The sequence below is a fragment of the Nomascus leucogenys genome, chromosome 1a (assembly GCF_006542625.1).
Source record: "Nomascus leucogenys isolate Asia chromosome 1a, Asia_NLE_v1, whole genome shotgun sequence".
Lineage (NCBI taxonomy): Eukaryota > Metazoa > Chordata > Mammalia > Primates > Hylobatidae > Nomascus > Nomascus leucogenys.
In genome coordinates, this window is record NC_044381.1 from 76477959 (window position 1) to 76501173 (window position 23215).

General features: G+C 40.2%; 1 protein-coding gene across 5 annotated transcripts in view; it reads right to left on the reverse strand.

The window, feature by feature from the left end:
• The window catches only part of CCDC175 (coiled-coil domain containing 175), a 119321-nt gene extending 97838 nt beyond the window's left edge, over positions 1-21483 (reverse strand). For 4 of the 5 annotated variants that reach the window (XR_004029716.1, XM_030811421.1, XM_030811434.1 and 1 more), the window contains exon 1: positions 18565-21483. Coding sequence is in view for 3 of the 5 variants with exons in the window: in XM_030811421.1 (XP_030667281.1) it covers positions 18565-18656 (92 nt within the window). In the remaining 2 variants the exon portion in view is untranslated. Of the gene's footprint in view, positions 1-10370; positions 11357-18564 lie in introns of those variants that run through there. The other variant, XM_030811447.1, reaches the window with a different exon arrangement.
• Positions 21484-23215: the final 1732 nt, after the last annotated feature.

The window sequence follows — 23215 nt, forward strand, 5'->3', positions numbered from 1 at the left end:
AACAGCAACGCAGATCTCCAAAATATTGAATATATGACTCTGTAAGATCTGACCCCAGTAAAAAAAAAAATTGAATGTACAATTACCATACAATCTAGCAATTCTGCTTACGCATAAATATAAAAAAAAATTGAAAGCAGGGACTTGGATACAGGTGGAGTATCCCTAATCCAAAAATCTAAAAACTGAAATGCTCCAAAGAACATTTCCTTTGAGCATAATTTTGGAAGTGCTCCAAACCCCCAAACCTTTTGAGCACCTACATTATGATCAAAGGAAATGCTCAATGAAGCATTTCAGATTTATGGATTAGGGATGTTCAACTGGAAAGTATAATGCAAATACTCCAAATTCAAAAAAAAATCAGAAATTGGAAACACTTCTAGTCACAACTGTTTTGGATAAGGGATGCTCAACCTGCATTTGGATACCATGTTCATAACATCATTATTCACAACAGCTAAAAGATGGGAGCAACCCAACTGACAATTTGCAGATAAATGGATAAGGAAATGTGATAGATACCAACAATGGAATATTATTCAGCCTTAAAAAGAAAGGCAGTTCTGACACATACAACAGTATGAATGAACCTTGAAGATACTATGCTAAGTGAAGGAAGCCGGTCATGAGGACAAATATTGTATGATAACTACTTACATGAGGTACCCAGAGTAGCCAAAACTCAGAGACAGAAAGTAGAATGATGGTTTAGGCCAGCCAAGTTGCCTAATTTAATTGGATAAATACCAATTTGGAATGGGCTGATCCATTTATCTATAGTCTATTCAGAAACCAAATTATATAAATTCAAGTGTTATATATACTATTTCCACTTAAAATATAAGAAAAAATTATTATGGACCTTACTGTGTTTGTGTCATGAATGCTTTCTAGCTATATCTTACATGAGCAATAACTATGAAATTTATCTTGTTGAAAGTACTTCATTCTATTATAAGATCAACCAAATTTCTAGAGTTGATAACCTCAAAAGTACCTTCCAGTTCCCTCTTAATGCTATTGGGAAGAGTTTCCAATAGATAGTATAGTTTGTTGAGTTCCATGCTTTCAATCTCCAAAAGATCGATTGTGGTTTTTCTCATTTCTTCCTGAAAATTTAAATCACATTTTAAAAAAGTTAAGACACTAAAATAGTAAGATTGATTTCCTAAACAATGCCCTATAAATGTTTTCAGGTTTCAAAATATAATTTCATTAAATATCTTCTGTCATTATTTTTATTTGGAACAGAAACTGGGAAAAGTATCTACAATCACTATTTAAGGTGTCTGTTAGTTTATCTCTTAATTTCTATTGATTTTATTCTACTGAGAAATTATCTTTTCTTTATGAATATCTGTTTCTTATATGTAGTTTCAATCCATTTAAAAGGAAAGACTCTAACAAAAATGGTAATATTGAGAAAGAAAGCTACTTATTAAAATATGGAAATTGCCTATAAAAATATGCTTAGGTATAAAAAGAACAATGGTTTTCTCATACACACCTACAAACCCAAACACATAGGTAAAGCTGTTATTATTACTTTTAGGTGAGGCTACTTTAAGAAACGAAACACTGCTGAGAAATCAGTTGGTGGGAAAAAATAGATAAATCATCTTTTAAATAAACTGTCATAATAGCTATAGCTATTTTATGACCTGAGAAACTGCCATTATATTTTATGAATTATAAAAAGCAGACTATATAATTACATATATAGCACGATCACTTTTCTGTAAAAAATGAAATTCAATGCAGTTATCACCTATACCCTGAAAGTAGAAAGTATATTCATCAGCATTAATAGTGATTATTTTAATGTGGTCCTTTTGCTTATCTACTTTTTTCTAAATTTTTCAAAGTCAACATGTATTACTTTTATAATAGTGAACATGTATTACTTTTAAAAATAAAAGGATTGATCTGTTTTTTTCTTTCTTTCTTTTTTTTTTTTTTTTTTTTTGAGATGGAATCTCACTCTGTTGACCAGGCTGGAGTGCAGTAGGGCAATCTCAGCTCACTGCAAACTCTGCCTCCTGGTTTCAAGCAATTCTCCTACCAGCCTCCCAAGTAGCTAGGATTACAGGCTCCTGCCACCATGCCAGGCTAATTTTTGTATTTTTAGTAGAGATGGAGTTTCACCATGTCTCGGCCAGGCTAGTCTCGGACTCCTGACCTCAAGTGATCCACCCGTCTCGGCCTCCCGGAGTGCTGGGATTACAGGCGTGAGCCACCACACCCAGCCTGATCTCTCTTTTTTAAGAGATTTCACAGCTCAGATATTAAATGAATACAGACTAGATACTTTAACCGCAATAAATATTTTGGCCCCTTAAAATCCTAGTGAAAGACATAACTGAAAGAAAGAACCAAGCAGGGAAAAATGTTTCCACAGCACCACAGCTGCACAACACACATGATCCCTAAGTGTTTACATGTATCTACTCAAGAAGGATTGTAAAGTACGATTATGTAGTATAGATATATATGTGTATATAATTATATAAAATATTAGTAATAAGAGTTTTATCAGCAGTCTGTGGATTCAAACTCATTTACAGCCATATTTCTACATTTGTAAAAATTTGATATGTCGTAAATTCTTATTCAATATTTTTAAATAAAATGGAGAGCCTTCACTATTCTGACTGTGCCAAGGAAGCATTGTCAATATCATCCTTGGCCGAAAAGAGATGTCGGTGACACCTCAGAAGGAAATTCTTTAAATATTTCTTCAACATGTCTTTGATAGGGGCCAGATACGTGTAATTGAAAGAATTTCTCTTTGTTTTCACTAACAGTACAGTCTACTTCAGTGGAACATATGTCAAATAATCTTTGACCAGTTATGCAAGAAATTGCTTACAGAGAACTGAGTTAATTAGCACCATGCTTGCAATTTATTCCAGAGATTGTGTGTTTGTTTGTTTTAAGCAATGCTTATATATCGGTGTCCCAAGCATTTGCCCATGTGGCCCACCTCTTAACTGAACCGTATTATCACCCACATTGCTTTCTCTAAATGAGCTTGCCCTTATCCACAGCCATAAGCCCATAATTTAGTTTTCTTCATGGAAAATCAAGTAACAATCCACAATTGATCAATAATTGTGCAAATACTTACAAAATTGAGAGAAAAATATTTTTAAGTTCAGGGTAACTATATTCCCTAGTCATCTCCTTAATACTTTGAACAGAATTGGTGCTAAATGCAAGTTTGATGAAGAAATATGTGGAAGATTGAAGAAATGGTTCTTATAGATAATACAATACCAATTTCTTAACAGCTACAGCAGTGTCCTTAAGAAAGATCTTAGCTTCTTCATTACATTTAAAATAGTCACTTTGCAGTGATTGTTCTGAAAAAAAATTAGAAAATAAAGATCTCTTATTTATCTATCCAAATCCTACTTAACCTTTTATGATCTAGCTCAAATGCTTACTCGGCTGGAAGTTACATCTTCAGTCTCTGAATTTTTATTGTACATTACACTAATCTCTTTTGTACTTATTTCCTATTCCATAATGTTATAATTTAGGTATATATTTTATGTTCCTTGAGGACAAATGTGCTGGAGATTTACATATTAATATTTTATAACTCCTACTCAGGGCAAGAGGGTGTAATGATTTTTTTCCTATGAAATATGTTCTGAGTGTCTAGACATTAACAGAAAAATGTATTTGTACATAAGTACTAGGGTTGCATCGGCATGCTGATCTAGAGATCAAGTATGAAAAGAGTTCAAGGTTCTAGCTCTGTCATTGACAATGACCTGAGACACATGTGAATAATTTAGGTCTTAATAACTTTAGGTCTCCTCAGTGGGTAACATTCCTTTTTTTTTTTTTTTTTTTTGAGACGGAGTCTCACTCTGTCGCACAGGCTGGAGTGCAGTGGCACCATCTCGGCTCACTGCAACCTCTGCCTCCTGAGTTCAACCGATTCTCCTGCCTCAGCCTCCCGAGTAGCTGGGATTACAGACGTACGTCGCCACGTCCGGCTAATTTTTGTATTTTTAGCAGAGACGGGGTTTCACCATGTTGGCCAGGCTGGTCTCAAGCTCCTGACCTCAGGTATCCACCTGCCTCGGCCTCCCAAAGTGCTGGGATTACAGGCGTGAGCCACAGCGCCCGGCCAACATTCTTCATGATAACATTTACCCAAGCATATTTGCTAAGAATTGTGAAATTAACCTAGCGCATTTAAGAAGGAAAATAAAAACTATCCCAAATTAACAGTAACATTGTAATATAAATCAATACGATTATCTTGAAGAAATGGGATGATTCTAGTGAAGCATTGAAATGTTTTGTTGTTTGGCCTAAACGGTTTTTGCACTGAACAAGAAACACCCTTTCTTGGATTGTCTTACCTTAAGCTTAAGTGACTTAATTACAGGTTCAGCTTTCTAACTAAAAAATATTTTAACCTGGCCCCATCCAAGGTCATTTTCTATTAGAATCTCCTAAACAACTCTTTACATCTAATTTTTCTTGCTTAACACAACAGGAGCCTCTTAAACACTCTCTTTCTATTTGCTTGTTAAATTCTCCAGTTTGCCATGGCAAAATGTCGTAGGATGTTAACTTGTAAAGGAAAGGCAGGAAGAGAACTGAAATCGAAGGCATAATCTAAATGCAGGTGTGTACGCAGGTCGCAGGCATAGGGCAGTGGCTTGGGAGTCCCTCAGTAGTTTAACCACTACTGAGGGTTGAGCGAAGTCACCCCAGCTGCGCTAGGGCAGGAGAGCGGGGCACTTGGTCCCACCCGCCGCCTCTCTCTCCCCAGCCTCCAAGGAGCGGGGAGAAGGGTCTGCCCTGGCCGGTGATGCCCTGGTTCCGGGAGGAGAGTCCCCGCTCAGGGTTCCCGCTGAGTGCCTCCTAAGCTCCATCTCTGAGGAGACGTCCCTTCCAGCGCCCGAGGGGCGTCTCACCCACAACAAACAGCTGCTCCAGCGCCTCGACCGCGACCGAGGAGCCCAGGGTGGAGGGGAAGGTGCATAACTCCAGGGAGGGGCCGGTGGCGACGGCAGCCGCCTGCACCAGCTTCTCGCCAGCGCCCGGCCCTGGGGTCCAGGGGCTCAGGGCCATTTTGCCGCTCTGCTTGAACGCCTCCTAAGCCAGAGCCAAGGATTGCCTGTTGCCACGGGCAACGAGGACACCGAGGTCCTGGGGCGCCCCCTCGTGGCCCGCACCTCTAGTAGGTACCCTCCTGGTTCTCTAATTATCCTGATAATTAAGCAGTCTGGGAAGAATGACTCTCTCTTTAGCTAACTTTTCCCCCTTTCAATTTCCATTTCGTTAGTTCAGGCCTGTGTCTTTTTTGTGGACCACTGGAATCATAATAATGATCACTTTTGAGCGCATCTTTGTGCCGGGTACTGCAGGAGAACCTTTATATACAGTAGCTCACTTAATCTTCACAAGGACTTTGTGAGCAGGCTCTTTTAGTACCTCCACTTTTACAGACAAGTAAACTGAGGCGCGGGCGACTAAATGAACTGCTCAAGACCACAAGAGGATAATACTGGATTTAAAGTGACGTCTGGGCCGGGCGAGGTGGCTCACGCCTGTAGTCTCAGTACTTTGGGAGGCCAAGGCGGGAGGATCACCTGTGGTCAGGAATTCAAGACCAGCCTGATCAACATGGTGAAACCCCATCTCTACTAAAAATACAAAAATTAGCCGGGCGTGGTGGCGCGTGCCTGTAGTCCCAGCTACTCAGGAGGCTGAGGCAGGAGAATTGCTTGAACCCGGGAGGAAAATGTTACAGTGAACCGAGATCGCGGCATTGCACTCCCGCCTGGGCGACAAGAGCTAAACTCCATCTCAAAATAATAAAATAAAATAATAAAGCGAAGTCTGTATGACGCTTTCTACTATGCTACAAAACCTTCTTTTGTACTATTTTAGAACTTTCCTTGTATCTAGTATATCACTGAGCACATTTTGCCTTGAATCATAGTGATTTTTCTGTGTCTCCCCATCGAACTGTGAGCTCTGTGATGACGGGGACAGGAGGATATTATTCATTTTTCTCTGCATCTCCAAAATTCAGCTTAGCATGAGGCTCAGGTTGAGTCTGTCAGTTCCTTTTCCTCTGGTGGGTTAGAGAGAAGCAAAGGTGATTCAACCCTCCTTTTCTCTACAGATGGCAAAATTGAAATTAGAATGATAGTAACAATGACAATAGCTATCAATTGTTAAATGCTTATTTTGTTCCAGGCACTGTTTTAAATACTTTGCAGTACCCCATTTAACCCTCACAAATAATCTTTTGAGCTAGGTATTATTGCCTGCTTTGCAAGTGAGGGCACTGAGCTACGTCCTGAACCACTGTGCAACACTGCCTTGGAGGGGTCACAGCATATCAGTAGCAGAACTAGTTCTAGAATCCAGGCCTCCTTCATCCAGGGAGAGCCATATTTTGGCGTTGGACACCATCCTCTTTTTTTGCTGGATTTGGTCTATTGGTATTCAAATCTGTTCCTGCCCTTCTGGGCCCTCCTCTGTGTGGCAGGAGCAAGAAGACTGGATATGAAATTTCCTGGATATCCTTGCCAGCTGTTTTCTTGGTAAGTTCCACTAATGGGAAACACTGGTGGGAGATTAGAAGGCTGAGAAATCATGCTATTTCTGCCTCCAGAAGTGGTAGTTTCAGGCTACAGTCGACTGTAGGTCCCAGCAGTTTTGGTGACTCTAGAGGTGGCAGGGATAGGAGCCAGTGACTCCAGCAGTCTCCAGCTGCTCAGCACTAAATGTGAGCTTGTGCGTACAGTACAGATGTTATGGCAGCTCTGATGTCTGGGGTCTTCTTTATCTTCTTACCCTTTGGCTTCTATAGCCCTTGTAACAAATTCCTTGTGATATACTTCTCTCTTCTGGAAATATCTAGACTGGACCACTTCGAGGCAACCCTTATGCTGTCACCAGAAGACTCTTCCTACTCATCCCCTCATTTGGATCACATTGCTCTCCATTATTTATGAATAAAGGCTAATCTTAAGGAGGCATTTTGTGTCCTCCCCACTTACTAGATTTGTTATAGATTTTCTCACATTTCTTTATTTCCCTTCATGTCTCTAATACTTTCTTTTTCCCTGAACTTTGTGAGAAAGTTACATGTACATACACATACATATGTATAAAGTGGGAAAAGCAAGTTGAAAAAGAAATGTACAGTATTCAATATTTAATTTTTACAAATTAAATATTTTGTGAGAAATGATCAGCTTCTACCTTGTCTCCTGGTTCCTTTTATATGGGATGCCCTGTAAAAAATTCAACCATAACTTTTCAAAAGAAACGTTATTAATTCTGAAATAGAAATCTAGGCAAACAATATGAATCAGCACTTAATAAAAGAAAAAAAAACCCAAGAAACATATTGAAAAAACATTTACCCTCATTAGCATTAAAAGAAAAATAATAGTCTCATTTCCTCATACTATTAAGATTAAAAAGAATAATACTTCAAAGTATTGATACTGGGAATATGCATACTACCTGAAGGACAATTTGGAAATTTGTGTAAGGAGCCTTGGCATACAGTAATTCTTCTAAGAATTGTTCTTAAAGAAATAATCACAGGTTTGTCCATGGACCTAGGTATGAACTCATTTATTGCAGTCCTGTTTTAAATCGTGAAAAATAGCCCAAATGATCTACAGTAGGACACCGTTGTTAAATAATTTATGGGACATCCATGCAGTGGAACAATCTAGGAGGCAATCCACCATGTGGTTAAGAGCTTGGGTCCTGGTGGATTTAAACGCGTTCCACTACTGATTGGATGGAGTATCTCCTGAGACAGCCTCCCAGCTCATGCTGCCAGTGTCTCAGCTCTAAAGGGGTGGTGACAGTGATAGGAGTTCTCAGTTCATAGGATTGTTCAAAGGATTAAATTAAGTGAGCACATGGTAGATACTTAAAAAACACTAATGATAAAGTAATAATAGGGTACCTATTAAGAATAATGGGTAGAAATTTACATGTACATACACATACATATGTATAAAGTGGGAAAAGCAAGTTGAAAAAGAAATGTACAGTATTCAATTAATATTTAATTTTTACAAGTCCATATATCTATAGAGATGTATATAGATATATCTCTATAAACATATGCATAGAAAATGGTCTGAGAAGAATTGTTTACTAAAATGTTACCTGTAGTTATTCCTGGTTAGTGAAATTATAGATGTGGTAGGTAAAATAATGCCTCCTCAAAATGTCCACATCCTAATCCCTGAGACTTGTGAATATATTAGGTCACCTGGTAAGGGGTAATTAAGGTTGTAGAGGAAATTAAGATTGTTGATCAATAAACTCCAAGATGAGGAAAGTAGCCTAGATTGTCCAGGTGGGCCCAATGTAATCACAAGAGTTTTTGTTTGTTTGTTTGTTTGTTTGTTTTGAGATGGAGTCTCACTCTTATTGCCCAGGCTGGAGTGCAGTGGTGCAATCTCGGCTCACTGCAACCTCTGCCTCCTGGGTTCAAGCAATTCTTCTGCCTCAGCCTCCTAAGTAGCTAGGATTACAGGCACCTGCCACCACGCCCAGATAATTTTTGTATTTTTAGTAGAGACAGGGTTTCCCTGCGTTGCCCAGGCTGGTCTTAAACTCCTGACCTTAGGTGATCCACCCGCCTCAGCCTCCCAAAGTGCTGGGATTACAGGCGTGAGCCACCAGGCCTGGCCACAAGAGTTCTTATACTGAAAGGCAGAGGCAGGTGAGTCAATATCAAAGTCAGAGAAAGATTTGAAGATGCTACACCGCTAGTTTTGAAGATGGAGGAAGGGAACCATGAACCAAGGAATGCAGGTGGTCTCTGGAAACTAGAAAAGGCAAGGAAACAGATTCTCCCTTAGAGCCTCCAGAGAGAATTCAGCCTTGCTGACATCTTGATTTTCACTAAGAAAGACTCATTTCGAACTTCTGACCTCCTAAATGGTAAAACAATACATTTAAGTATTGTTTTACTTTTAAATTTGCTTTACTTAAAACAATACATTTGTATTGTTTTAAGCCACTAAATTTGTGGTAATTTGTAACAGCAGCCATAGGAAACTTTAAAAATAATTGATATATAAAAAAAGGTTTCTCAGCCTCACTACTTACAGATGGTGTTCACTTAGCCAAAATACATGTCCCTTTCTCATGTATTTTTACTTTGGTAACACAAACAGATACATTTATCTTTCAGTCAGTATTTTAAAGAGGACTTTTGCTGAACAGCCAGTATGACATTGAGAATCCTCCAGTCCAGTGCTGACATAGATTTTTAGTTATCATAAAGCAAGTTTGTTTCTGTTTAGCCCTTGCTGCTGTTAGAGCCAGGTAAAGAACCCAACTGTTCCCTGGAGTTTGGACCCTAACTTGCACAGGAGTGAATAGATTCATGTGTTCTGGCAGGTTTGCCGTCTCTGTATGTGAGGTCTATATCGTATTTGATGATAACATTGCTCTTACAGCATCTTTGCATAAATCTAGTATCTCTAGGCAAAGTCTAAACTCCTTGGGCCTAGACCCTGAGCTAGATCAAGGCAAAGTTCCATTCTTGGTAATTGGGTCAAACATCTCACATATAGAAAGTGGTTGCCTGTTTCAGTGCTTTGTGCATGTTATCATTTCATCATCAAGCTTGTTGCCTCATGGTCATAGATGGCTGCTGCAGCCCCAGACATCCCACCCTTGTGCAAAGGCAGGGAGAAGTGGAAAGGAGCCACATGTAGAAGCCCTTCTTCCTTTTCCTCAAGGAAGAAAATCTGCTCAGAGTCCCATATACTTCCTTTTATGTCTCAGCGGCTAGAGCTGGATCCCAAGGCCACCTATAAAAAAGAGGTTAGAGGCTGGTCGCGGTGGCTCATGCCTATAATCCCGGCACTTTGGGAGGCCGAGGCAGGTGGAGCACGAGGTTAGGAGATCGAGGTCAGGAGATCGAGGTCATCCTGGCTAACACAGTGAAACCCCGTCTCTACTAAAAGTACAAAAAATTAGCCAGGCATGGTAACGGGCGCCTGTAGTCCCAGCTACTCGGGAGGCTGAGGCAGGAGAATGGCGTGAACCCGGAAGGCAGAGCTTGCAGTGAGCCGAGGTCGCGCCACTGCACTCCAGCCTGGGCGACAGAGCAAGACTCCCTCTCAAAAAAAAAAAAAAAAAAAAAAAAAAGAAAAACGAAAAAAGAAAAAGAGGTTAGGACAGTGAGAATCTGAATTTCTAGCCTCTCTGGGGAGGCAGTGGGAGAGAAGAGGGTTCAGAAGAGCTGGAGGTTTTTCCACAGGATGTCAGCCATACGTATGTTGTCCAAACTATTATTTATGAACCCCGACCTCAGTCCCTTGTGATGCTGGCTGACTCACCTAGCTGGCTGGGTGAATCCTTCTTAGGGGCTGCAAAGGCTTGGTCCTCCCGCATTGTGTGCTAGTAAGATTTCCCCAGTTCAAGCCTTCAAGTTGGCTTTCCTCCTGGATGGTCTGCAAGAGGTTTATATATTCAACGAAGATTTTCTATCCCTTGGGATTCTCACAGCTTCTAAATTGTCTGTCTTGTGGTCAGGCTATAATTCTCAGCTACAGTGACTCCAGCATATGGGTATTTTTGTGGTAAAATGGCAGGAAGATTATGTTCCCCAGGTGGTGCCAGATTGTTAGAGAAGCAAACAGATGGATTGGTGCCTCTGATGGAGTTATGCCAAACAAGGAAATTAGGACATCTCTGAGGAAGAACAGACCATGACAGTGTTTGTAACAACTGACTAAGAGGATCCATTTTCCATTATCTTTCTTTGTTTTTATCTATCTCCAGCAATTTCTTGGGGCTAAACAGGTTTGGGACATATATTGGTTGCGTTATTTGCTAGAGGTTTTAGACTGGCTTAGACTCAAGCCTACATTCTTCATCTGTACAATGGGATTTTTACATATTGGGATTATGAAGATTAAGCAGAATAAAGATGTGCTTACCACAGAGCACAGGCTAAGTATTTTTCATCTTTTCCTTCTACTAATGGAAAATTAAAAGCATTTCTTCTGAAATAGAAATGCGACTCTCTGCCATCCCTAGGCTTCCTTAAGCCTCTTGGTCGTTCAATCCTTAGTGAACGTTTCTGTAATTAAATCAACCGTCAATGTCACAAAGGTGGGAAATTGGTTTTATTTCCATGCCATTGCCACTGGATGGCGTGTTTGTTGTGTGCCTACTGTGTGCTGGGTCCTGAGCATGTATTATACAAAACAGACCTATAGGTGGCGCCAGGGGAGGCCCTGCTGAGGAAGAGAGAGGCAAGAGAAAGAGGAGGAGTCCTGCCGGGCCAACATGGTGAAACCCCGTCTCTACTAAAAATTAAAAAATTAGCCAGGCAAGGTGGCGTGCGCCTGTAACCCCAGCTACTCGGGAGGCTGAGGCAGGAGAATGGCTTGAACCTGGGAGGCGGAGATCACGCCGTGGCACTCCAACCTAGGCAACAAGAGTGAAACCCTGTCTCAAAAGAAAAAAAAAAAAGAGTAAGTAGAAATCCGGAGCTGCCAGCTGCTTCCCCTCACAGGATCCTCCTTTCTAGAGCCCTCCCCATTCCAGGGACTAAGAGCTTGGGCAGTGCTGTTTTCCCTAGAGGTTCACTTTCTCAGTTAATCCAGTCGGCATGTGTGGGGCTTTCTTACATACCAAATAGTCTAATCGATCATTTGACTAAACCTGTGGATGAGATTTGTCCCCTGTTCCTAAGAAGACGGCCTTGAAGGTGGGAAAAGGGGGGATTTTGAAGCACACTTGAGAACCAGGTGCAATTCCTCATGAGAAGTGCGGTACCATAACTACTGCCCACAACTGCAAGGCATTTTACAGTTTTACAAAATGTACTTGCTTCCATGACTTTATCACAACTCTCTGGGGTGATTATTATCAGTATCCTATTTTTTGAAAATTACACTTAGATGAGCGATTCAATAACCTTGAGGTGAACCCCTCAGCCGTAGAGTTGAACAGTGGCATGGAAGGACTTCCGACTCCAGGTTGGAGCACTGCCTGCTCTGCCAGAGCTGTTCTGTGGCCCAACAACCAGGGCAGGGAGTTGGGGCTGGGGTGAGGAGGGCACTCCGCATTCTACAGGATGTTAGCAGAGCCATGGAGGTGTGGCCAATGAGCGTTAGGTGCTTGGAGAGGAAAAGCAGAAGCCCAGCCAGAAACTTGGGTAGTGACTTCATTGTGAAGGGCCTGAATTCCAAACTAAGGAGTTGGATTTTATGCTGCAGACAATATTGCTGGTGCTGATGAACAGATCGGGCTGCTCCCTGCTGGTAACTGCTTGGTAATAAATCAGTTTATTTCTGCCTAAGGTAACATTTTATGGTAGGATAGGATATCAATTTACAGGCATTATGATTTTTTTCAAGTGAAAATTTGCAGAGTAATTAGAAACTGAATTAGGCCTGAAACAACCAATGCCATATTTAGCAAAGGTACCTTATTTCATTTTATCATTATTCTCTTAAATTACGTTTCAGGGGCCATCCTTGTAGCAATGATTATTTTTTTAAATGCTCATTTAGCATTTTCACAGACAATTCCAACACTGTGATCTTTAAGTAGCAATATTCTTATTTTCCTTATTTTTTCTCATTTTTAGTTTTTTTTTTAAAGTGTATTTGATGATTCATCTCAAGATGATTCAGTAAGACTGTTGGAGTAGGTAAACTCTCCATTTGATTTAAAAATCTGTCTTTTTTTCCTTTTTTCTTTTTTATTAATTTACAAAATGTCACTGAATGACCTCCATATGTGGATGTAGGTAAGAATTTCTGGAGCTCTTTAGGGAAAGTAAAAATACACATAAATAATTGCAGCTCTCACTCCCATTCTCTTGCATCTCCTCAGGGACCTTCCTCAATGAGCTCCTGCTCACCTAGGTCTTCCAAGTGTTCCTCAGACCTCCAGCCCAGTGTTCTCTTACTAAACCTAGGCCTCTCATAAACCCCCCTGCCATGGAATCCCCCTGCTTCCCTTTGTTGCCAAACTTCTTAAAAGTGTGGTCTCCATCTTGGCTGTAATGCATCCTTTTACTCTGCGTTCTAAAATGCCTTCTCATCTTCTAATTGCCTTTGTTCTAAGCCTCATTCAACTCCATCTTCTTTCCTGCAGAATCTGACACCCTTGCCCAGCTCCCTCAACCCTTCTTTAGAAACTCACTCCTAATTGGTTCCCAAGACACTGTGCCATTCTACTTTTCTCATTCTGGTTATTCCTTCTTCACATCCTCACTGGCTCCCTTGTTTTCTTTCTTCTGTTTGCTGAAAGGGGGCATTCTCCTCGGGCTCCATCCTGGTCTCTTTATACTCTCTAAACTCTCCTCTCGCATAGAGGTAAATCTTCACAAATAACTCTCGAGTGGCATCTCCTGCCCATCTTCTCCCCTAAGTGTTAATCTTGAAGACTAAACATTCTCACTTGGCTATGCTGCAAGCATGTGAAATTTCAGCCTGTTCAAACTCAAAGTCTGCATTGCAGATGGTTTCTCTGCCTATGACTATCCCAATAATCTCTGCGTTTTCAAAGCGCTTTGTTCAAACTTTTCATAGGTGATAGTTATCAGGCTGAGTGGATTTATGGTTTTCTGTGTAATAGCCTTCTTACTTAATATCTTTATAAACTTTAAGCCTCAATTTTCTCGTTTGTAAAAGTGGGCCTTCATTGTAGGATAATCATGAGAATTAAATCAATTAATGTAGTTAAAATGTTTAAAACAATGCTTGGAGCAAAATAAGCCATACCACAAATCTGCATCTCTTGCAGCACCTAGTACAGTCATTTGCACATCATAGATATTTACAATATTGTTGAAAACATAATAGAAAAGATTCATATGTTCAGAATTTTAAAAAGTATAGGGCTTAATATCTTCTGCAGTTCAGGCCTAGTATTAGAAAGAAAAAAATACTAGGGAAAAAAGCAACTTCCACAGGGTCTTTCACACCACTTTTGTATCCAGGCCAGTATGGCAAGAACTGACATTCACAATGGTCTTCCTGATCATTACCATTACAAGATGCTGAAGGACATTTTGAATCATCAGATTACATTGTACATAAAGGTTGCTTCTAAGTAAATTTTATGGCACCGGAATTATTGCCTAATTACTATTTTTAAAGGGGTAAATCTTAGTTAACTGTGATTTTAGTTAATGAGAACTCCTGATTCTCAGCTCTGCTGGATAAATGAGCTTCCGGAGTTACAGAATGAATTGTCACCATGACTCCAACTGTTACGGCTTCTTGTCCTGTTGCAATGTAGATGTGTATTCTGGCTCAGGATGAATGTGTATATAAAATTAAGTCATTAGATAAAGCTCCTTAAGATTTGTGTGCTTTCTTTTCTGCCTCTATTCATGGCAGAATTGTTAGGTAATGATTTAAGCACTTCCGTCTTTAACCACAAAGGTCAAAGCAGCAAAATTGTGTGTTGAGAAAAATACTCCATCCCCTGCAGTTAAGCCTTTGGACTCTGTTGTGTTCTTCCAGTAAATGCCCATTTATGGTTAATATACTTTAGTGGGTTTCTATTACTTGCAACCAAATAGTTGCGCTGAGAAAGTGTTGTTCCTGAGCTAGAGATCGTAGGGAGAGGGGCCAGGAAACACTAGAAAGGCAGTATGGCTCAGTGGAAAGAGCCCAGCTTCAAAAACAGACAATCAGGGCTCATTTACTGGCTGTGGAAACTTGCACCAGTTAACGTTGAGATTTTGTTTCCTCACTTGGAAAATAAAAATAAAAGTACCAATCATGTAGAATTTCGAACTTCTGAAGGTTAAAAATAATGTTTGTAAAGAGCCTGGCACAGTCCCTGGCTCAATGATGCTATACAATTCCTAGGAAATTTTATGCTGATATCCTCAAAATAACCTTATTGACTAATATATCAAGTAGCTCAACTATATAATTAGTTAATTGGCTAGATATATGTAATATAATACCCAAATAATTAAAGAGCAAAATAAAAATCAAAGTAAAGTTTTGTAAAACGGAAAAAAAGTAAGTGCATTTCATCTAGTAAGAAATTCTGTAACAGCCAGAAGAGGATGCCCTTGGCTTAGCACTATTCTTCCCAACGGAGGTTACAGTTCTATCATAAACTGGGGGCACAGATGGGCTCATACAGATAAACTACCATGATATAAAGGTCCCTAAAGAAAACCCCATTTATTCTATTGGGAACATATTTTGTGGTGGCAAGCATTTGAATGTTCTTTCCTACTTAGGGGAATAAAAGAAAAAAAACCATGAACTATATCTTCTATTGAGCAAAAAGGTAGACAGGATCGATCTGCCACTGACAGATTATGGCGTGGTAAGTTCTCTTTGAGAAAAACTTAAGAGTTTAAAATTTTAAAGTTAGGAGTACTTCAAACATATTTATTGGATGGAGTGAGTACTACGGAGTTTCTGGATATTCTTATGAATGCCCCATGAAAAAATAACAATACTGCCTATTTAATAGTTATCTCAGACTGGATGCATCACGGTCATTGCTGAGCAACTTGTCCTTATAAGAATTTACATGCTGAGGTGCTATATTTGTACTGAGCCCTCAATATGTGAGTAGTATCAGAAAGAAAATACAGACAACATAGCAGTTTCTGACAAGTGTATGCCCTGACGGAGGGGAGAAAACACCCCACCAAACTGAGTGGTAGTATTTAATTTTTAAATTTTCAAAGTAACTTTTTGGATGGAAAGCCTGTGTCTGAGACAGCTGTAAGAAGAGTGAAAATGTTGTTTATTGCCTGGGCTTTCTCCCTGTAACCTTCATGGAAGGCTAGCTGCAGCCCTCCTGTGTACCTCAGCTCCTGTCAGGAGGCCCTGGCTACTTTCTCTGGTTTAAGCGCACATTCCCTCCTTTTGTCCCTTCAGGTGTAAGGGTGGTAGAGGCTCCCACTCTTGCTAGACCACAGGCACCGCATCATCTCTGGTTCGTCCTCCTAAACTCTGCCCTACTTTTTCATTAAACTCCATTCAATTACTCTTTTGAGTGTGCTGTTACCTGCTAGGCTCTGATTGATGGATTGCATTCACAAAAATCAATAGAGAAAAATTCAGTTTTGTTTCTTTTTAAGGACAGTATACAATCCAAACTATATATTTTGAGGTGTTGCCTAATAGAAGTCCTCATGGATGGCATGTTTTAATGAATAAATAGGTCTTGTCATCATTGTTGGCTGTTGTAAGTAAAGTCCATTGGCTTTTGGTATAAAAAGACCTGGATTGAAATCTACTCTCTCTGTCTATGGGACACAGGTACTTCCAATCCATTCCCAAGAGGAAAACAAATGGTGGCAAAACTTGTATCTTCCCTCTACCCTTTCTTCATTCTTCTCAAAGGAAGAAATGTGATATTGGAGAGGGAAGTGAGGAGGCCTGGCCTCATCTGCTCTCTCCCTGTCGGCCTGGCCTGCCCCCTAGACTCACTGCTGCTCTGCTTCCTTGTATTGTGAGCTCTGCCCACTGCAGGGGTAAGGTGCACATCCTCACTTGGTGCTGAGGGAATAGAAGTCACAGGAAGCCTCACTCTGGCCATAGTTAAGCAACTTTATCAGTAGCAGAACTGGTCATCTCATCTTCATTCAGCCGGTTCCTTGGCATGTTTCTCAATTGACTTGCAACTTAGAGATAAAATGTGATTGAATAACATTCTCAAATCCAAACCACTGTCTTGAAGACTGATCTTAGGCAAGATTTGAACTAGGAGTTCATTTATATGTAAAATGGTATATCTCTTTCTATAGGCCTAATTTGAAGATGAAATGGAATAATAAATGTAAACACTTAGCACAGTGCCTTTTATGGTTATAAGCAATAAGATATCTGTCATGTTTCATTTGAGAGAAGTTTTGGGCTTTAAAAGTCTTTCAAACACCATACTAAATTAAAATGTAATATTACTAAGTAAAATGAAATACTTGAGATATATCCATAGCACAAATATTAGTATTTTTATCATTTTCTTAAATTTTGGTTATAAATAAGAGGACTGGTCAAATAGAAACATGAAGGGCAATTAGCAGACCATAATTCAAGAACTGGCAGCATATTTCACAATATAAGAAAAAAAAGAACTTATTCTTAGAATGTTTCCCCTATATTTAAAAGTTTTGATACCTTAAAAACATCCAGTGTGTTTGAGAAATCTAATACAACAATATTTTGATTAAGAAAGATACCATAGAAAAATGTATATGAAATATATTTGTTATTTTAAATTTAAAGGCAGAATTCAAAAATTATATAGATAATATGAATTCAATTATTTTTAAATGTCTAGGAAAAAAAAGGCTTTATCCCAAAATGCCTTTTGGTTTTCTTTGAAAAGGAGAATCTGCATCATTTAAATATTCTGTAATTAATATATATTACTTCTGTTATTGAAAAAAATAAAATAAACTTAATTTAAAAACAACAATGGCAGCTGGGCGCGGTGGCTCACACCTGCCAGCACTTTGGGAGGCTAAGGCCGGTGGATCACGAGGTCAGGAGTTCAAGACCAGCCTAGCCAAGACGGTGAAACCACATCTCTACTAAAAATACAAAAAATTAGCCAGGCGTGGTGGCGGGCGCCTGTAATCCCAGCTACTCAGAAGGCTGAGGCAGACAATTGCTTGAACCTGCGAGGCAGAGGTTGCAGTGAGCCAAGATTGTGCCACTGCACTCCAGCCTGGGGGACAGAGTGAGACTCTGTCTCAAAATAAATAAATAAATAAATAAATAAATAAATAAATAAATAAGGCAGAAAGAAATTAGAACAATTATTAGTTATATAAAGCAAATCAGCAATGTTAAGAGAATAAGCTTTGCTTTGAAACATATAAATTCCATTCTCCTTTGACACCCACCAGTTAGTTTACCTATTAGCAGAAAAGAGAAAGGCATGGGTGCAGGTATGAACCAGAGATGAAAGTAAGAAAAATCTCAATTTTGATTTGAACAAATGAGAGAATAATATTTACTGGGGGGTGATTTTTCACTCATTTTCATAGCTTTGGTTTTGATAGGTATGGGGTTTAGAACAATATTTCAATTTTTAAAAAATGAGAAAAAGACACCACAGATAAAATGTAAACAATCTAAAAACCTTAAAAAGCACACACACAAAGAGAAAGGATGATCTTTCAAAGTCTTCCCCGAGGAAAGATGATTACATTCAATATTTGTTGTATGCCCTCATATTTTCTATGTTGATTTCTTCATTTTACTAATTAATGTTTCCCTGTGCATTTCATATTATTTTTGTAGCTTACCTTCTTCACTCGGTGCTATATTGTGAACAATTTTCCATGCCAGAATATCATTCCCCAAGACGATTTAAGTGGCTATATGGTCTTTCATTAGAAGGTCTATAATTTACTTATTCAGTTGCTTGATACTTGGCATGTTAGGATTGTTTTCAATATTTGCTATTGTAAAAATCTTTGCCCATATACCTTTGGGAATATCCCTGATAATGTTACAAAGATTTGATAATAAAATCCTTCGTTTATTGTTGCTAGCTAATTGGAAGTAAGGGCCTCACCTGCCTTTCTGGAGGACGGACACAGAGTTTCTGAGAAGAAGAAAGCCAAGCTTGACTAAGATGCAGCATGGTCTTCCCAAGTCTGCTGTCATAATGCAGCCCCCTTTCAAGGGTCAAAATCTATTTCATCTCCCAGCCAAAACTGTCTTCATGGCATCTTGAGTACTGAAGACCATGTATCTCAAACTAGGGCTATTTGGTGTAAAAAGAAAAACATGGTATATTCTCCTTGAATCAACTTAATGCAGAAGTATGGGGAAGAATTTTTAAATTAAGGTAAATACAAAGGTCTTATGCAATGACAGACAAGTTCACATTAACTTCTAAGATGAAATATGTGATTAAAGAAATTCTTTGCTTGCAAAGGTGGCTTCTGAACCATCTCCACTGAAGGGGTATACATTCACACTCTAATCCCAGTGGGAGCTTCCCTGATAGGGAAGAAGTGGGAGCTTGAAGCGCAGTGGGCTTCCACGTGGTTGCATGTGCCTCTTGAACCACAGAGATGTGAAAGCATTCCAGGAATATGTCTTAGGGAAGTGTAGAGCTTTGGAGAGGCACTGTGGGTGAGGACTGGCCAGGTATTCCTCAAGAATGTTTTGCTGAAAGGACGAAGCACCACTCCGGAAAGCTGGAGGCAAATCTGTGTACCCCATTTCATATGCTCTTCCCTGTTCATTTCTCTCTGTCTCCATGACACACACACCCTTTTTATTGACTGGCCCTGGATTTATAAGTCAAGGGAACAAAGATAAAAGAGAGAATTATCTATTCACGACTTGAATTTTGACAAAGTACATTTTACCATCACCTTGATTCATAAGCCAAACATAAGCGTTTCCTCCACTGAGCTTATTAAGTACTTGAAAAATGGCTGGGAGATGCTAAAACCATTTTTTATTAAAAGACAAGTTAAATTTAATTTTGATAATACATTTTAAAAAGCAGTCTTAAATATCTTGATTCTGACATGTCAAATGCATCATGAAAAAATCACTTTGGGGAATATATAATTCAATGTGATAGTTTTATTACAAAATGCTAGTTACTTAAAATGTCTGAATATTTTCTTAAAAAAGGTTAATGTCTCGTCCATTATATTTGGCTACCTTATTTCTGTTAGAGATGGCTAGAAATAAAGGTTGAAAAAAAGTTACCCTTCATATGAACTGTTTAATTTTTGAGTATTATTTTGACATAGGCTGCCATTAGTCACTTAAGAATTTGACTCCTGTCATAATTTAGTGATGACTTCTCTTGTTTTATAAAGACATAAACATACAAAGCAAAATTCAGAGCAGTTGTATGTTTAGAGAAAGCAGGCCAAGATGAAGTGTTAATTCTTAAGGACCATTTTATCATTTTAGGGAGAAACTGTTGCAGGCCAAAAGAGTGAGGGTCGTGATCAACTCAGTATACCACTGGAGGCTGTATGAGTAAACAGCAAACTATTCTCATAAATGCAGAATGTTGGCAAACTCACAAACTGCATCTGCCACCCAGAAGGAATGCTGAGGGCAGACACGACCCAGGCACAAGTGTTTCTTATGATTAGGCAAATCTGAAGCCTGTTAGCAATAATATGAACCTGTCATCAATCAAGCAGCTGACCAATCGTTAGCTCCTCCTCCCTGCTTTTTCCACCCAATAAATACAAAGGGCTGTAGAAGCTCAGGGCTACTGCCCTTGCTCACTAGAAGCAGGGAGCCCTCTTCTTCTTCCCCTGGCACCTTCCTTTAACACAGTTTCTTTTGTTGTTTTTTGTTATTATTTCTACATTCATCCCCCTTCGTTCAGTCTCGTAATGATGGTCTCAAGTAGTAACAGTACTAACTGTCATAGTGACAGTCTCAAGTAGTAACTGTCGCAGTCTGCCACAAGAAACCAGACACAGCTGATTCTAGCAGAACTGCTTTCAAAGACAATAATGGTCTAGAATGCAAATTAATTCATTTCAATTTACTCATCAAAGAAAATGTGGCCAGCCAGACTGATTTTGTAACATTGAATTTAATATTAAATGTACTGAATTAAGGAAAATTTAAAATCATAAAATAAACCACAAAAATAAAATTATACAATAAAAATCCGATTGAGGAGCTTGAGGAGGGTGCCAATATCAAGCACTAGGGAAGCGAGCGGGTCAGCGTCTGAAGGCAGGTGGCCCTTCTGCCTGGATCAGCAGAGGGGATTTAGCCCGCTCCAACCACGACCGCATTTGGTGTGAGCTCCAGTGGTGGCTCCTCTGTCTCCCCCACGTGCTTCTCTGCACACAGAAGAGAGTGCTAACCTTCTGATGCTCAGAGCAGCCCTATTCAAGGACAATGTGGTGATTGCTAGAACCTCACAGCCGTGAAGCAAGGCCCAGCAATCGACCACACCCCACATGCATTTGGGTGAGGTAGAAAGCTGTGGGACTACTTCTCAGCAGTGATTCCCTAGAGAGAGAAACAAAATGCAGAGATAGGTTTGGGATCTACACCAGGAGGAAGTCTTTATAGTAGGGTAAGGGCCCATATGAGCCCTGAGGTGGTGTCAGGTGGAACTGTGCACCACCCCTAAACCAGGTATGTTGAAGCCCCAAACCCCTGTACCTCAGAAATGTGACCTTACTGGAAACAGGGTCTTTATAGAGATAATCAAGTTAAAATGAGGTCCTTAGGGTGCGCCCTATTCCACTATGACAGGTGTCCTTATTCAAAGGGGAAATTTGGACACAGAAGGAAGACAATATGACACAGGGAGGCGGTACCCAGTGACTGGAGTATCCCATCTGCAAGTCGGGAGCACCAAGGATGGCTGACAAATGCGGACATTAGAAGAGGCAAGGAAGGGTTCTCCCTTAGAGCCGACAAAGAGAGCAGGGCCCTGCCAACACCTTGATTTTGGACTTCTAGCCTCCAGAGCAGTGACAGAATAAATTTCTGTTGTTTTAAGAAACCCAGATTTTGGCCGGGCGCGGTGGCTCACGCTTGTAATCCCAGCACTTTGGGAGGCGGGTGGATCACGAGGTCAGGAGATCGAGACCACGGTGAAACCCCGTCTCTACTAAAAATACAAAAAAAAAATTAGCCGGGTGTGATGGCGGGCGCCTGTGGTCCCAGCTACTCAGAGAGGCTGAGGCAGGAGAATGGCGTGAACCCGGGAGGCGGAGCTTGCAGTGAGCCGAGATTGTGCCACTGCACTCCAGCCTGGGCGACAGAGCAAGACTCCGTTTCAAAAAAAAAAAAAAAAAAAAAAAAGAAACCCAGATTTTGAGGCTGGGCACAATGGCTCACACCTGGTAATCCTAGCACTTTGGGAGGAGGCTGAGATGGTGGATCACTTGAGGTCAGGAGTTTGAGACCAGCCTGGCCAACATGGTGAAACCCTATCTCTACTAAAAATATAAAAATTAGCCCGACGTCGTGGCACACACCTGTAATCCCAGCTACTTGAGAGGCTGAGGCAGGAGAATCACTTGAATCTGGGAGGTGGAGGTTGCAGTGAGCTGAGATTGTGCCACTTCACTCCAGCCTGAGAGTTTAAAAAAAAAAACAATCCAGATTTTGGTACTTTGGTAGAGCAACCCTAGGAAACTAACATAGGTTGGGAAAGAGCAGAGGACATAGAAACTATCGTGCTTTATCCGTTAGAATACTGCAGCTTCTTCATTTGCTCTTACTGCCTTCACTCATCCATATATGGGCTGTAAGAATTTTCTACTGTTCACAGCTTTCAGAATCACCTCACTCTGGGTTTTCCAGGGGCTCTGCTCTTGGTGCTCTTCTCATGTGTTCACATTATTTCCATCATCTTGAATATCACCTGGGCTGATGCTCCCTGTAGAAACAGGGTATAATGTGCCCCATGTTCCATTTGTGAAAAATCTACATCCATACCTACTATTTTGTAAGCCTGGAGTTTCCTTAGGAATCTTCTCCACCACTGCCAGCAAAGAGAGTTCCTAATTAGACCTTCCTAATGAGCAGCTGCCTGTGAAAGGAATTCTGGGTCTGTAGTACGGGGACAATGTTGCAGATACAGATATTGAAGATTCATTCTATACAATAAAGCCATGTAGAAGAAACTTTGTCTAAAAGGTCGGAGGCCGAAAAGCATAAAGAAAAAAGAAAATCCTCTTCTAATTCTAGTAATCATTAAAAAAATCAGGCACCAAACTAAGCTTAGCATCTTCTTTCCCCATATAATCTCTTCTGGGCTCTCTGTCCTGGAAAATGGCATTGCATCCTGCTGATCAGCGAGTCTTAGTGCTGGGCTAGGGTGAGGCAACCGAGCTTCCTTGGGTGCAAAATTCAAGGAGGCACTCATTCTCAAGGCCAGCTTTCATCTTGAAGCCCCGCAGTTAGTTGGTTACCAGCTCCAGTCCAATCTCCCTCCACATCATCTGTTAGCTGCACCTTATCCATGGTGGGTGCTTGGCGTGCTTGGCATGCTGGGCTAACATCAGGGATCAGGGACAGGTGAACATCTTTCTATTCTTTCTGTGGCTGTTCTAGTAAAGACCTATTCAATTGGCACCTGGGTGGAGTTAGGTTACAATTATCACTCTATTCGTCTAGCCTTCAGTATCTTGCACCTTTGTTGTGTCTACGTGACTCTCTGAGATGTAGAGAATAAAGCCCAAACTCCTTGGCACAGGCATCCAAGT